Source organism: Lytechinus variegatus, chromosome 7 (genome assembly GCF_018143015.1).
Source record: "Lytechinus variegatus isolate NC3 chromosome 7, Lvar_3.0, whole genome shotgun sequence".
Lineage (NCBI taxonomy): Eukaryota > Metazoa > Echinodermata > Echinoidea > Temnopleuroida > Toxopneustidae > Lytechinus > Lytechinus variegatus.
Window position 1 is genome coordinate 13,847,184 of NC_054746.1, and position 17,811 is coordinate 13,864,994.

At 35.7% G+C, this 17,811-nt stretch overlaps 1 protein-coding gene across 1 annotated transcript; it reads left to right on the plus strand.

The window, feature by feature from the left end:
• The first annotated feature begins 4,453 nt into the window (after positions 1–4,453).
• On the plus strand, positions 4,454–17,694 carry LOC121418491 (cholinesterase 1-like). The gene is made up of 9 exons (XM_041612398.1): positions 4,454–4,932; positions 9,572–9,731; positions 11,291–11,374; positions 11,964–12,082; positions 12,963–13,124; positions 13,667–13,960; positions 14,759–15,093; positions 15,441–15,634; positions 16,495–17,694. Exons 1-9 carry the CDS (start codon positions 4,564–4,566, stop codon positions 16,584–16,586), a joined length of 1,809 nt encoding a protein of 602 aa, XP_041468332.1. The 5' UTR covers positions 4,454–4,563; the 3' UTR covers positions 16,587–17,694.
• The last annotated feature ends 117 nt before the right edge of the window (positions 17,695–17,811 follow it).

Genomic DNA, 17,811 nt, shown 5'->3' on the forward strand with positions numbered 1-17,811 from the left:
AAAATTATGTGAGAGCAACTAAAATGTATTCAACCACCACCCATGTTCATTCATGATCAGACGCCTAAGTACCCCAGTACCACCACCGAATCCTTGTGATATAGGCCTAATTAAAGGTCAAGTCCACCCAAGTTAAATGATGTTTTGAATAAATAGAGAAAAATCAAAATAGCAAAACGCTGAAAATTTCATCAAAATCGGATGTAAAATAAGAAAGTTACGACATTTTAAAGTTTTGCTTATTTTTCACAAAGCAGTGACATGTACAACTCAAATGAGACAGTCGATGATGCCCCTCACTATTTCTTTTGCTCTTTATTGTTTGAATTATGCAATATTTCATTTTTTTTAATTTGACAACTGGGACCAACTTGACTGAAGCATATAATATGCTAATTCCACACGTCCAGGGAGCAATATGTGTTGATTCACTCGAAAATGTGGAGAAAAATGGAAAATTCCCTATCTCATACAATAAAATACAAAAGAAAAAATGAGTCGATGACGTCATCAGCCTCCTCATTTGCATACCCACCAGGATGTGCATATAACTGTTTTGTGAAACTGAGCAAAACTTTAAAATATCATAACTTTCTTATTTTACGCATGAGAAATGAATAAAGGTAGATTATTGCGAAGATTTGCAGGTTTCTTTTAGAAAAATTTGAGGTTTTGATTCTCAGAAAATTGTCTATTAGATTTAGCTTTTTGGTTGTATTCCAAAAGAGGGACGTTTCATTTTAGAAGAAAAACAACGAAAAAGGGAGAAACATTTATTTTTCTATTCAGGAGATGAAGGAGGGGGAAAACCCCAACAACATTAGTTGAATGATGTTAATATGCCTGCTATTATCGAGCTTGAGAAGTTATTATGTTGTTAGCATGTATAGGGGAAGGCGGGGTAAGTTGAGCATAGGGGCAAGTTGAGCCACCAGCCCCAGGCCAATAATGAATGAGTCAGACATTGTGGTGGTTTCATGTATTGATGACCCACAGCATAACCCCTAACCCCACCATATTGTTTTCAACTTTGAAACAAAAAGTAGTTTTTTAGAGGGAAAAATATGAATTTCAGCAAAAAAAGTAAAAAAGAGTGTGAAATAGATAAGTGCTTTATAAACACACACGTCTTTAAATATAATAAAGACATGATAACAACATTATTAGTCCAGGTATGGATCTTCATTCTTGTCATAGTCTTTTATATGATGGATGCATAATAAATGTGTGGATACAAAATTATCGCACTAAGTTCAGACTGGGGTAAGTTGAGCCAAACAGCATGGGGCAAGTTGAGCCATGGTAATTCCTATGGTAATGTATCTTAAAAAACAAACAAACCATAAAAATTGATTGAAATGCTGGCTGAAAGGAGCAAATTTACATGACTGCTCTTTTCCTTTTAAAGGATGTTAGTATTTATAGAGAATTAGCAAGTGAAAAGACTTTAAACAAAAAAATGACATGCTGGTTCTCCCCTCATACATTTTGTACATAGATTTTGTGGCTCAACTTACCCCAGAAGGTGGCTCAAACTTACCCCATTATGGGGCAAGTTGAGCCATTTGACATCGTTTTTTTCAAAGGTCACGATGACTTTCAGTGTGGGGATAGAAAGTTATATATAGGTGGAAAATATTTCAGAAGAATTAAATTTCAAGGCAAGGTACTTATTTCGACAAGATTATTAATCATATCAATTCTAACATGCAAAAAGCAAAAACTGTCACAACTTACCCCGCCTTCCCCTACACATTGTTGTTTGGGTACTGGCTGTATATTATTGACAGTTGGAATAGTCGGTTAGAAACCAGAGACATGATTTGTTATTGAGAGGGCATGTCCTTATTGCGTGACCAAACTCATTTCTGGCGGACGTATGGCAAGCCGTTTTATCATTTATTCCTATTTCTTGATATCAAGAATTACCATTGCTTAGCTACACAAAACCATTTCTTGATATCAAGAATTCGAATTCATGATATTCAGAATTCGAATTCTTGATATCAAGAATTCATTGCTTGATATATCAAGAAATAGAATCATGTCTCTGGTTTCTAACCGACTATTCCAACTGTCAATAATATAGAATAATAAGAAGAAGACGGATAAGAAAAGAGAAAAAGAGGAGGGGTGGAAGAGAGAAAAGGGAAGAGAAGAATTAATTACATCACTGTGAGTTCGTCGTCTTCATGATATCGTAAAAATCTTCATCTTTCTCTTAATAGAGAATATTTATTAGGCATAAAAATGTGATAGCCTATAGTCATTCTTGTATTGGAGATGCATTATCATGATTGTTTCATGTTTGTAGTTGTACATTTGATTGAAAATACATGGGACAGAGGGTAATGTTATATTGCTTTACATTGTAAGTGTATGATTTATTGTAGAATTATTAGATTTACAAGTGTTTTTTGTTGTTGCTTCATCTCTTTATTTTGTTGCTTTCATTGAAGCGGGGATGGTTATAATATGATTTGCCTTCCAGAACAAACTCTTTCATAAAAAATAGTAAATATATTTGGAGGAAATTGTAGGATTGTTTCTGTTACCTCTAAATATTTTTCCATGAATTGTGAAGAAATTGCGAAAGTGTTCGATTGATATGAAGATTTTGAGCAGCAAAGGTGAGAAAGAATGAGAAAGAAAGTGATCAGATGCCCAAAGATGATAAAATATAAAAGGATCAAGAGATACAAATGGTATAAACGTGTCCAATTTTGAGCACAAAGCTTGGATAATTAGTGGCCCCTTATTTGGGCCAATAAATGGGCATTTATTCAAAGTGGACCCCACTCCCTCCATTTCCAATTGCGAATTTTTTGTAAGGAAAACCCCTCTATTTTCTTTTTGCTTAGCGAAAAAAAACACAAATGATTGGGTCATTAGACCGTCTTTCGGAAGTGATGACCTTTGTTGATTTTTCATTAATTTACTATTTGCTTGTCAAGCCCCATGGTGCTTGAAAATGTGCAACAACCGATTAACGACCCTCGCCCTCAAACGCCAAGGCAAGAGGGTTCCATGATATGCTTATAAAATACACCTTTTTAGTTGCCTTCCTTTCTTTTCTCCGACCGAAAACTTCATGATGATATTAGCCTTCTTTCCCCAACGAGGTACGTAAGACTAGATGAATAATGCAAGCGCGAAGCGCTAGCTGAGATTTTTAAAGAATGGGATGACCATGAATGATCCATTTTGATGAAATTGATATTTCCCTTTTCTTTTCTTTGTAAACTGTAGTCATCATGATACAAGAATTATTCGGAAACTCCGGGCCAAGTAAAACTAAAAATATCATCACAATTACAAAGAGCATACTATTAAAAAATAATAATCATAAAATTTCCCTCAAGTCCCTCCTTACGGAAAGCCGCCGTTTATATCTTGATTTTGATCACGACATAAATTCATGTCAGTCAAATAGACTGAAGTCATGATTTTATGTCAAGATTTATGACAAAAAGCATTATGTAACGGAAATATGTCAACATTTGTTTTTATTCCATGATTTATGCTTTATGACAACCATCTTTATTTCAGTCATCATTTCTATTGTATGTTCTATACTAATTATAGACCATGAACATGAATAAAGAAAACTAATAAAGTGATATTCAAAAGGGTGATGAAATAAACGGGGCACACCCCATATGCACTTAGTTACAAGGAGGGCTTCATTAAAAAGAATATCGTCGTGTATAAAAACATGAAAATCCTGACCGGATTTTGTTTCATTCTCCTTCCACATGTTATCAGTTTCAATAAAAGAATTGTTTCATTCAATCAGTCCATAGCAATAAACATCAAACATGAGAAAGACAAATTCAATAGTCATCATGCATAGATTCGATAACCATCTATACAATAATCATTCTTCTTAGTATTATTACTACTATAAGAGCGCTATCGATATACTGGCCATCAAAAGCGTCGAGCAAAACTTTGAGGTTGTAAAAACAAACTTCTCCCTCATCTTTATTTCCTCCAAAATATATCATGAATATTGATTAGCCTACATTATTTTGTTCAACATGCGGATCTGTCACGGATGTTTGATAATTTATCATTTCGATTGTTGGAATAGGTATCGTCTTCATCGGTAACTGCAAACAGTCTTTATAATAGGTCCCTTTTCGATCAGGCTAGAACGTATATTGAAAATTTCTGCTCGCGCTGATCGCGCTCGCAGTGATTATTATTTTGTTACATACGAATCTTGTTCAGGATCACAAACATATTGCTCAAAGTGTGAAATTTTCAGGACAAAATATATGAAATTTCAAAAAATTGCCCTTGTGCGTGTGTGTGCATGTGTATATATAATACTGGAAACTCAATTGAGGAGAGATTTCCGCACATTTCAGCACTCCCACTGAAAAAAAGATCGTTCCCAGGGCCCTCCGTTATGACCTTGTGCTAAACTGTTCTACTTTTTTCTCGGTCCATGAGATATATTTGCAATGTCAGTATCGAATACCTCACTGCAATGGGTATCTACGCATAAAGACGAACTTGCTAACCAAATCAAATCAATGTTCAAACCATCGTTTCAACATGCTCCTTACATTGGGATTAGCGCAATTTCTCGTCTTCAACATCATTATCGGTGCCATTGAGAGTAGAGGAACTCCTTACGTGGACACCCAGAACGGTAGAATCTTTGGCAGAACCATCGAAGTCTCACCCTGGCAGTTACCAGAGGGTGAGACCATAGCGGTCGAGGCATACACCAAGATTCCCTATGCCGAACCTCCTGTGAAAGAGTTGAGGTACAAACATCCCGTCAAGAAAGTTTGGACCGGAGAACTGGATGCCACCAAATCAAATGTTGCTTGTCCCCAAATCCAACTGAAGGGATTCACTGTAGAAATGGAAGAGACGGAGGATTGTCTGTACTTAGATGTCTTTGTTCCAACACCACGGGCAAGTCTTTATAATTTTAGAGGATATAACTACTGTGCGTAGGCGGCGGAAAGCGGGAGGGGGGGTGGGAGGGACTGTCCCCCTAAATTTGAGATGGGGGGACGGTCCCCCTAAATATTATGTTGATGACCTTTTTTTTTTTGCCTGTCAATTTTTTTTACCTGTGTCCATCCCAAAATTTCAGGTGGACCCCCCTAATTTTTTTGGCTTCCGTCGCCAATGCTACTGTATCAAGAAATAAAGTTCATAATGATTGAAATTAACATTTTGACGGCAGATTTTATGCTAGAGAGATTCCGGGTTTATAGTGTTTTCAGGTCATTTGCAAGAGAGGATGTCAGAAAATGAGGAAAATGCCTGAAATTAATAATGGTTGAATATGCTTCGAAGAGTCCCTAATTTACACCAACGATACGTCACTGAAAATGGCCATGACACAATGGGGGCTGCTACAGCGTACTGAGAGCGTAGCGAAGTGCTTTTGATGTGGCATAGTCTGCATGATCTCTGACCAATTCTCCGCTACGTAGACTTTAGACATCGCTATGTGGACTTTGAACTACGGGGGGGGGGGCATGGAGGCACGTGCCCCCCCATCGGCTGGCCGAAAAAAAACGGGGAAAAGAGGGAGAAAGAAAGAGAAACGTAGTGGGATAGAAGAATTTATTGTTCATCACAATGTTACATTATATTTTAATTATGTTATGTTACTGTATATTACATTTAAAAAACACATTTTTAAAAATAACTTTATGAAACATTATTTGCTCAGGGCCTGTGTCTTCATTGTTCCCGGTGCTCGCATTTTCTGTTTAACTAGATATAATTGATCAAATATTGTTTTCGGAATACTATAGTTTTCAAATATATTTGAGAGACGTGACGTTGTCAAATCAAGTCAATATACACCAAATATTTCTTCGCACTTCGAGTTATTATTGTTTTATATAGTGACATACTCTTCTTTTTCATGACTACTTAAAGTGATCGCCCCATTTTAAGGTCTTAATATAAAACATTTCCTGTCCGTGCGTACGTTCGCATTAAGGAATGGTGAGGTGTGTCTGCTCTTCATGAATTCCTAAAATTAGTCCTTAAAATGTCCCTTTTCTGATTTGAATATCAAAAATAGTATTAGTGAGTTCATACAAACAAGCCTAGAATGCCCCTCTTCAGGTCTGAATTTGCTAAATTTTCAGCTAGTACTACGAGTATATAACGAGTTTAGGTGAGTTCAGCACGAGTTACAGCGAGTTAGCCAAATTTTGAAACTTCTCACGACTTCAAGGAGAGTTGTCCCGAGCTTGAACCAGCCATGCCGAGTTGTCGCGAGTTTTCCCGAGTTTCATGGTGAGCTTTATGCGAGTTATCGTGTGTGCCTCATTTTGGCAATAATCTATAACTCGCGATGTTAACTCGCCAAATGAAAACGCTACTGTAATGATAAGGTTACACTGTACAAATACGTTCTGAAGAACAGCCTTTGGCTGATGTACGTGTACCGCTTCGAAATTTACTGAATAATACCAGGCGCGAACAAAAAAATGCGTATATATAAAAGGGATATCTTTTTTTCAAGATTGGGCAAGTTAAAAAACATTGAAAATGTGTATAATAGTTCGCCAGGAAAGCTACGTGTTTACGGTCAAATTTGCGAGGGTATAAAAGAGACTAAAATGCTTTATAAAAGATGTACTTTGCCCCAACACTCGTGTTTCGAGTGCGATTTGAATGAGGTGTGGGAGGTTGGGTGGTACTAAACCCAATGTAAGAAGAGGTAAAGCCGACGCACGTGATTATTCCCGTGACACAACAATTGAAATATTAATAATAAGTTGAAAATAAATGAACCTTACATATAGGCCTACAGGTTTATAGGCCTATATGTAAGGTTTCGTCATCAGTTCGAAATCTCGGTGTTGTATTTGACGGAAACATGTCCATGCACATGTAAAAAAAGAATGGCAATCAGTATACTGTAATATTCATAATGTTAACAGCATTAGGAAAGTCCTTGACCAGAAGTCTGGTGCTAAGCGTATGCACTCGATTGTACATACTATCTCGTTTAGCTAATGGAAATGCTCTTTATTTCAATATAACCTTACGCAATGTCAATAAACTTCAATATGCTCAGAATACAACTACCAGGGTTTTAACTGGAACGTCAAACTACCTCAAACACATTTCTCCAATTCTAATAAAGTTACAATGGTTACTAATCTGCAAGCGTTTAGAATTTAAAAAAAAAATCTAATTTGGAAAGTTTTACATGTATGGCACCAAAATATTTACAAGGCCTTTTTAGATGTAATGTCAAAATCTGTTATAAAATTAGGGGTGTTTTGCATTAAAATGTAAAAAAAATTGCTCTCTCGATTCGCTCGCAGTTTAACAAACATAAAGTTGGCCTTTTACGTCATGTCTGGCCTCCGATTTTTTTAGACAGCCCCAAAAAATTCTGCTTACGACCATGGTCGCCCCCCCCCCGGCCCAATCATGAACATAAATCGACACCCATGTCATTTGCCATTGAATTTAAGAATTATATCATCATTAGAGAATTTCAAATCTAAACTGAAGTGTTATCCTTTTTGTCAGTATTAGTTATTGGCACTTTAACACTTATCCAAACTCTCTCATTCTTTCTGTTTCCTTTGCGCCTCGGAATAATGTTTCTAGATAGATGGCGCTATATTATTGGCTATTATCTCTTTTATTTTTCTTCAAATTCTTTCTCCCCCTGATCCTTGCCCATCAATTTAAAAAGATAAAGGAAATGGGTTTCAGTTTCTGCTCCCCCTTCACATTCACTGTTTGTTTTTTGCTTTGCTTTGTTTTTGTGTGTGTGTGCTTAATATATAAAATCTTTATTCAGATTGTTGTACACTTTTTAAGTATAAACGTAGAGACTTATTTTTTTGTTATTGTATTTCAAAATACAAAGATATAAAATATACATACATTTTTTATTATGGGATAGCTTATTCACATCTTTATTAAACAAAGTATTATATATATATCAATTTTATTATTTGCTCAGAATTTAAAAAGTCTTTCTGTTTGTTTGTTGTTTTTGTAGTATACAATACAACATTATTATACTGTAAATACATGTGAAAATAATGGATTTCTTTGCATTATGGGTTGTGATAATCTTTGTTAAAAAATGTTTATCATAATGTATATTTCATTCGTTACATTGCTGTATACATGTATTTCTGAATAAAGGCTAAAAAGCATTAAAAAATATATTATTTTGCAGATGTGCGAAACTCATTATTAATTAGAGGCTTTCGACGTTTGAAACCAAGTGCTAATTCATCATTATTAATAAGTCCCTCTTAATGGTTTGTAATTAAATTAGAGTGTTAAAGAGCTAGTTGTTCAGTAAGACATTATATGCGGCGAACAACTTGGGGGCAGGGTGGAGGGGATGCCCCCGATTCTTTTTTTTTCTTTTTTTTTTTACAAAAGTCAATGGGAAAGCGTCGCCCGTGCAAAGAAAAAAAAATCTAGAAAATAGTGCGCTAGGGTGATATTATATAAATAGTGTACAATCTATTGTACAATATACTGGATTATATGTACGACAAATATAAAATTATCCCGAGTGCAGGTTTATTTCACCGAGGCCGAAGGCCGAGGTGAAATAGGCTTGCACGAGGGATAATTTTATATTTGGAGTTCATATAGTCCAGTAATATTGTATGATAGAACGTTCACTATTTATTATAGTAAATAGATCCCTTAATCTAAGCCCCCCATCATGGATTTTGCCATCCAAAAATCGAAAGTTATATTGTACATATGTACAATATAACTTTTTGAAGGGAGGTCACGTGGTACAAATCCAGCCAATCACAGCTCGTATTTTACTACCACTATTTACTATTACATTATATAAATCGTTTGTGCAGTCCCACGGGGAGCCTTTGTCTAGTCCTTTACTAGTATTTGGATCATCCAAAGTCCTTTGTTCATAATTTTGAAACAAAAATATTCAAATTTATAATATAAGCTGGGTTTTTTTCTCTCACAATATTTTCATGAGGTATAATTCTATTATTACCCTTTACCCTCTCTAAAACGAAATTAAGTTAAGTTATTTATAAATATTATATACCCATTAAATATTGATAGTGAGTTATGATTATTTTTCAGAAATAAAATATTTTAACATTAGTTTCATTTCTTTAGAACTCATTTGTCCTTTTATCATTATAATCATCATCATAATCATCAACAACAACACCACGACACATTTTTGTAAGAATTTGTTTTATTACTTGTGTTATTAATCCTTGGAACCCGTGGAAGAACATAACTGTCTATGGGCAGAGCTGAACTGGGTGTCCATCCGATTTCAATAATCTCATGTCTCTTTGATATTGTTGTTTCTTTGTATATGTCTGTTCTAACTTGTTATTTCTTTATGTCTTGCTTTGATATGTTCATTTGTACACTTTATTATGTTTTTATTGTAAGTTTCGGGGAATAAATAAACACAAATACAAATGCACATCACCTTCACCATTATCATCATCATCATCACCACCACCACCACCACCACCACTTCCACCACCACTACCACCACCACCGTAACAATCATATATATCATTATTACCACCATTTACAGCAAAATTCAGTCCCCGTAATGGTGTGGATACATGGAGGGGCCTTCTTTTCAGGCGCCGGCTCTGTACCTGAACAACTTCCAATACCCCTGGCATTCTATGGAGAAGTCATTGTCGTAACTTTCAATTACAGACTTGGAATTCTGGGATTCTTGCACACAGGTGAGATAATTATAGTGGACAGAACCAGATGATTGCAGGTATAACTAGTCTAACACTGTTAATACATGCTGCAGCTACAGTCACTACTAACTACTACCAACTACTATTCCTTCTCCTCCTCCTCTACTACTACTACTACTACTACTACTACTACTACTACTACTACTACTACTACTACTACTACTACTACTACTACTACTACTACTACTACTTCTACAACTACTACTACTACTACTACTACTACTACTACTACTACTACTACTACAACCACTACTACTACTACAACAACTACTACTTCTACTGCTACTACTACTACTACTACTAGTAGTAGTACTACTACCACCACTACTACTACTACTACTACTACTACTACTACTACTACTACTACTACTACTACTACTACTACTACTACTACTACTACTACTACTACTACTACTACTACTACTACTACTACTACTACAACTACTACTACTACTACTGCTACTACTACTGCTACTACTTCTACTACTAGTACTACTACCACTACTACTACTACTACTACTACTACTACTACTACTACTACTACTACTACTACTACTACTACTAATACTACTTCAACTACTACTTACTACTACTACTAATACTACTACTAATACTAATACTCCTATCACAATTATGCCCAATATTACCAATTTATCTTCTGTTTGAAATTTCACTGACTTCCAATTTTTTTTTAACTAGTTATCACAGTATTCCACATTCAAAAAATCGTTTGAGAGGTCCTAAAGGATTGATCAGAAGTCAATCCTAGTTTCCCGAGCAGTCATGGAACGTTTATGTTTTTTTGCTCCCTTCGGCATGTTATATATGTCTATGATCATAACTTCTTAAACGCGTGCATGAATTTAACCCGGGGGGGGGGGGGGCAGTTACATTGACGAGTGGATACCATGCGCGACCAAAAAAAAAACACGTAAAAGGATGTCCTTTTCACGATAGGGCACGTTACGTACGTAACGTGATAAGGGTGTCAAAAACACAAAAATATGAAAAAAGGGTATCTATTTCGCTAGGAAAATTACGTGTTTAGGGTCGAATTTGCGGGGATGATGAAACAAAATTTAAATGTTTTATAAAGGATGTCCTTTTTGCCCAAACACTACGTGTTTAGAGTCCTATTTGCGCGAGGTGTAGAAGGTGGGGTCGTACTAAACCAAATAAGTTAAAGCCGGGCGACCGAAGGACCCGTAACAATAAAATATTCCTGTACTTGTTTAGGGGTTCATTTCAGGGAACAATTGCCAAGTATCGGTTTGTTTCCAATACTTGTTAAGGGTAGGGTTTCACACGCCAATACTTGTTAAGGGGTGCATTTTCAGAATATGAGAATTACGTGTTTAGGGTGCTTTTCGAGACCCCATGGTCGCGCATGGTATCCACTCGTGAATGGAAGTGGCCCCCCGGGGAATTTAAACTTCATTGCCATACTATTTTTTTGGATTGCTGTCCAATTTTCTCCCGCACATTCAGTACATTGTCGAATTTCATTAGTTACAGAACATGTTTCATTTTTTCCACAGGTGAGGGACTCGGAGGAATTCCAGCCAATCTTGGGCTATTCGATCAACTAGAAGCACTCAAGTGGGTTCAAGAAAACATAGCAGGTACACATTCAATACTCGATATTATCATGATATTGACAAGAGTGAAAAGAAAAGCATCAGGAAGCGAAACGTACTTGTTTGAAATAATTACTCATTTTCTCACCCATGACGCTCCCTTAACTGTATGAATCATTCAAGCTTCAAAATAGTACAGGTAATCATCATATTCCCATTCAACCATCCAATTGAATTAACTTTGATAGCTCGCATTATATTTTGTGTATCACTTGTTCACAAATGGGGGACTTAGGGGCCATGGACCCCCCCCCAAAAAAAAAAAAATAATAACCCGATCAAGAAAAAAAATGAAAGAAAAAGAATAGGAAAGGGGGAAAGGTGAAATCTTATCCAATTTTTAAAATTTTCTGTCAAAAACTATCACAAAATTAGATTTTTGTATTGAAAAGGAGAAAATTTTGATCGCTTGCTCGCAGCTATTAACAGAAATCTTGAGCTATAGTATCCGCCAGGTCTGCCCTCTCAAAATTTCTGGCTCACAATTTTACAGTTGTGTTTGAATTATTGGTGGTAATCTTCTAGAACTTTTTATTTCTCCTAAAAATTCTAAAAATTGCTATTGTTTTTTAAGCATTTGGAGGCGATCCAGCACGTGTAACTATATTTGGAGAAAGTATGGGAGGTGCAAGTGTAAATGCTCATTTAATCTCACCACTCAGTGTTGGACTTTTCCAACATGCTATTATACAGGTGCGTATTTCTTTCTTCTTCATGCTAGTAAAAGAAATTACTAGAGTTTATAGGAATAATTATCTAAATATACGCGTTACGTTTTGTAAATTGATTTTGGTAGCTTTGTCTTTCAACAAATAAATTATTATTATTCTTCTTCTTTTTCCATATTAACATTCCATCTTATTACCATTTTCATTATTAACATTATCATTATATGCAAGACTCTCTTAAAGTCGGTTGAAAAAGGATTATGACGACTATTCCCTGACACCAAGTGACCTAGGCGATAAAGTTACCAGGAAGCCTACATTATTGCTCAGAATAGGCCTGTTAACATGGTTAAGGCCACCGCACACCTTACAGCTCGTATACACAATCCCCGGGACACGATCCTAATATGGAACAAATCGCATTTTGCTCTTCTTCTGAAAATGTGAATGAAACGTACATTTTATTTGAGGTTCATATATACTAGCTGTGAAAATACTAATATAACAATTTTGGATGATTGCAAGCCCCGGGTTGCAAGCATTCATTTTTTAGTAAAGGCAAAATTTCATTTGAAATCGTAACCAATCGTACGATTGACGTGACGTCATTACGACTAGGTATTCAATTCGGTTTTTTTATGCGAATAAGGATGGTAGTCACTCATTTTAACATAAGTAAATTAATTTGAATGATAATATAGAACCTTACAAAGTATGATGTTCCATGTCTCAATATTAGATCAAATTTTATTACGTTTTATTCCAAAGTCGGGTCGCAGACGAACCGTAAGGTGTGCGGCGGCCTTTAAATGCAAATGTTGAAAATATAGATACATAACATATCAATTTGAACCAATGGAAATCATATATATCTTCATTAATGATGCTCTCTAACTTAAATCCAGAGTGGAAGTGCATTGATGAACTTTGGTACAACTACTGATCTTATCGACAACACATTCAAGTTTGTTAAAGACGTCGGATGTGATAACAGCAATATCAAGGATCTTATGGATTGTTTGAGAGAAAAATCTTGGAAAGAACTGATAGATGGATATCACATCTCGGTATGTTCAAGTGTCATATATTTGTTGTTTTATCATTGGATGATCCCTTTTTTGTATCAAGTACGTCAGTACGATGGTGACAATCATAAAGCTATTCGTAGGGTACAAATGACTTTACGAACGACTCGTGATCCTTTTCAATTTGGTGTGCCAAATCGAATGCCAAATCTTTATGAAACTTCTCTTGATCTGTTTCGGGAGACATTTTTTTTAGTTTAGGACTCATATTCTTTTTTAAGAGGATGAAACAAGTCCTGAAAGCTTTATTGCAGATTGTTTCGTAGGAAAACTGTCTTTGATCACCATATACTGCATCAAGATTATACCCATTGTAATACCGCGTTATTAATGCATGATTTGTAGAAAATGTGTACCATATAGGGTGGATATACCACTGTTTCGTAATTGCAATTTTTACGAGAGTTTCAACAAGTTTATTTTTAACGGTCAATATTTGTACTGTTTTTTCGTAGAGGAAGGGTTCATATTTGTTTTTACTAAAAATGTAAGCTGATTAAAACCATGATTTTTGTCGTATATAGTTTCCAGAGGAAGGTCGTGTACGGCTCTTCTCAGTTGTCGATGGCCACTTTTTTCATGACACAACGCTGAATCTGATGAAAAAGGGACATCTTAATGTTGATGATGTCCTCCATGGGGACATGCTCAACGAAGGGATCTGTTTCTTTCTGTTCATCGGTATCGCTACGAACGAGGATACTCCACCTCCTGTCATAACTCTCGAGGAAATGAAGAACGTACTTGCTTCGTATTTCAAGATCGACGACCCGTTCATTCAAGATATGATTGCATTTGTTCACTCCGACTCGGAACACGTAGGTATTTTGAGATGTCTCAGTTATAGAGCAAAGACCGCTGAAAGACCTCTGAAAGTTGTTTGATCTTCGAGGTCTTTCACGATTTCTTCCTGATATTCCAGTGGTTTCCTTAAATATGATCAAACGCAAATGAACTTTGTATGTATACGTCTTTTAGTTGTCAAAACTTTGAAGCGTCCCGTTAGTCTTTGATGATCTGTCGAAAGTCCAAAATCATTGAAGGCTTCTGAGAATTCATATGAAGATCAATGAAAGAGATCGTCGAAAGATTAATATAGTAAGTTCAGCTACATAACAAGTAGGCCTATTGGTCAGTCTTTCAGAATTTTCTTGGCGGTCTTAGTCTCTCATAGTTTTTTTCAGTGGTATCGTTTAGTCCTTTGGATATCTTGAGATCTTTCAAAGATATCTGGCAGTATGATAAATATTTTTTTCAGTGATCTTCCAATATATTATTGGTGTCTTGGCAAACTTTCAGCTCTCTTCAAGGTCCTAATACGATTTTGCTGGAGAAGTTGTTGTCCTTCAGGAGTTTTCAAAGCCATTCCATAGATACCACAAACTTTGCTGATCTTAGATGACTACTGAAAATTTTTCGGTGGCCCTTTAGGGGTAGTGCTAGCTGTGGAATAATGGGGTTATGCTCTATAACAAAAGCAATATCTTAAAGGTCAATTTCAGCAATGAAAAATAATCAGAAATCTGTGGAGGTTTAAAATCGTTTCATTATACTAACACACGGAAAACGGTGTCACACATCTGTAATACTAACAACCTTTCTTTTCATTGCCAAAGTTGACAGGGAGAAAAACCAACTACTTTAAGGAGTTGGCAGACGTTTTATCTACCCTTGTCAGCTGCTCCATCGTTTCGTTCTCAGATCTGATTTCACAAACGAATATTACTGCCTACCGCTACGTCATGACACACATACCCTCACACGCAGCCGTTGGTCCTCTGAAATGGGCAGGAGCAACTCATATAGAGGACATCCCTTATGTCTTCGGTAGCCCTCTACTGCGTGGTAGAGAAGAAGGACCCAAAGGCATGTCCGGATTCTTCAATGGGGCCGAGGAGGCTGGCTTGTCAAGACAGTTCATGAGATACTGGTCTAACTACGCCAAAACGGGGTAAAAAAGTCTTTACAGATAAAAATGTTTATTTTCTAGAAGAGCATTCTATAAATGATGTAAGCATTAAATCAATTCGAAATAAATCTTTGAAAAAGAAAGATTGTTTTGGTTACATCCTTTTTCGTAACAGGTGAGCACGCATAATTGTTTGCCTAATCCCCCCCCCAAAAAAAAAAAAGTGAAATAAAATAACAAATGAAATAAATAAAATGAAAATAGAATGATAATAAGTAGATAAATAAATAAATAATGAGACCCTCTCGTAGTTCTCGTAATGCCATATCGTTTCGATGGAGGCTGTTATAAAGCCATTTATCTGATTTTACCCCCAACCTACCTTCCAGGAATCCCAATTTATCATCTCTAGATCCTGAGATTGTCAACAATCCGCTTGGTCTTGAAGAGTGGCAACCATTTACAAATGAACATCCTTACTATAAGGAATTAGAATCTGGATTCCCAACGAGAGAAGGTGCGGTGAATGCCAAGAATTGTCACTTTTGGACCAGTATCTTGCCCAAGATGGTAGCCCAATCACGTGAGTATTTTCTCGGAATCATTGTTTTCCTGATAACTGGTTTTAAGCCAGGGGTGCACGTTTGTTTTCAATTTTCAATGTTTGATTGTCGCTACAGTTTTTCCGCTTTGGGCGACTCATCTATACAATATTCCTGGATCAGTTTGCTCGAAGATTTTAAAAGCAATTTATTTTCATTTATCAATTTTTTCTTATCTTATTTTATTTTTTATTCATCTATTCCTTTCTTCTTTTTTTTTTGGGGGGGGGGAGGGGCATAGTCCTAAAGATTCGAAGATGTATTAATTTTGAATTTCATTTACCAACAACGGTGGGTATCACATTATGCCTAAATAGATAATGGAAGTGCGAAATGCGAGCTAATTATTCTATAATCTGGCCTCTGAGCACTCATATGCGAGCGCGAAGAAAGCTTGGTTTTTGTTGGTTAGTAATTATACTGACATTAAAAAGGGACGTTTAATGACTAAGAATGAATGAATATGATACATATCTCACTAAACCGATAATGCGAGCGCGAATTTTCTGATGTGCTGCCCTGAAAAGGAGATTTTAAGGACTGTTTGTAGGAAGTAGTAAACATATTTCAATTAGCGAACCTTTATACATTTAGACCTGAAACGGGATATTCCAATCACTTTGTGTGGTCTTGAACAGAATACATATTGAAACAAATAATGCGAGCGCGAAGCGCAAACTGAAATTGTTGATGAGCTTACTTGAGAAAAGAAGGAATTGCTTGCAGAATTTCTGGATACATATCCTGTTTACGAATTCCTACAAACAGTCCTGTTCTTTCTTATTTTTCCTCTCCTGTAGTTTCATTTAATGAAAATATTTTTATCCATCTCTGTTTTCAGATGAGCTTTCTAAGCTGAAGACAGTGTTAGCCGACCAAGTAGCTGGTCACGGTAGTGGTACCTGCAGCGGTGACTCTTGTCCAGATCCATGATACATCACAAGGATTCATTCAGAGTCAGGCTTGCATGGGGCCGGGCAAGAAATCATCACAGAGGAACATGGGCAGTAGTTGACGTCTGATGTAAACTACACTGTAAAAATCTGAATTAGTAGTTAACACTTAATAGTAGATTTTATTATTTGTGATTATTTCTCGATTTTCTTTTCTGTAGGCCTAGATTTAACTTGTCTTTTCAATTACTTGATTTACTTGATTTATTTGGGTTCTATATACATGTACATTTACGAAAATTCACGTATTGGAAGCTTGCTTTGATTTAGTAAATTTAACTCAATTCGGCAAATATAAATATTACTTATAAAATTATGTTAAATGTACTTACATTTTCAATTTACGACTTATCTAAATAATATATGAATATTCATTAAGAGCATGTAAATGTTATAATTTCTCAAATAACTGTCGTATCTATTTGTGTTTCAAATTGTTTTGGATTAGGGTAAGTGAACTTTTTTCAATCAAAGAAAGAGCAACGTTAAAAAGTCACTTATACGAAAATTTCAAACATCTGTTTCGGTTTTCAGATTCTAGATCATCAACCATAGCCAGGTTGACAAGAACGAAGTCTTTAATAGAACAAGATTCAATGTAACAAGTTTAATCTTAACGGAGATGGAACAATCGATATCAAAACCGAAGGTGGCCCATCACTGTAAAGAGCGGGTGGGGATCTGTATACACTTCAAACTATTCTCCATTAATCATATTGTAATTTTCTTATTAGAGATGCAACTTGAATATAACCAGGAATACAATTGTAAAAAGAAAAATGACGATAGTTGAGCATACAGAGATGGAATAATTTGTGGCATTAAAACCGAATGTTATAATAGTGAGTGGGTGATTTCATCACCTTGTAGATACATTGATCATAACTTGTTATTCATGATGTAGACACCGATATTAAATATGAACCATAAACATTAACTAAATAATGGATATTTCATACATAAAACATTCTTTCAACTTTTCTGTGGTACAACCACTGGAGTATAGATAGGGGGCTTGGAGAGCCCTTGCCTCCCCCCCAAAAAAAAAATATTAACGTCAAAAAAAGAGAAAAGAAAAGAAAAGAAAGAGAAAGGGTGAAATATAATTTTTCTGAAAATTATGTAAAAATCTATCACCAAATTTGAATTTTGTAATAAAATTGAAAATTGTCCTCGCTCGCTTCGCTTGTTCATAACTTTTAACA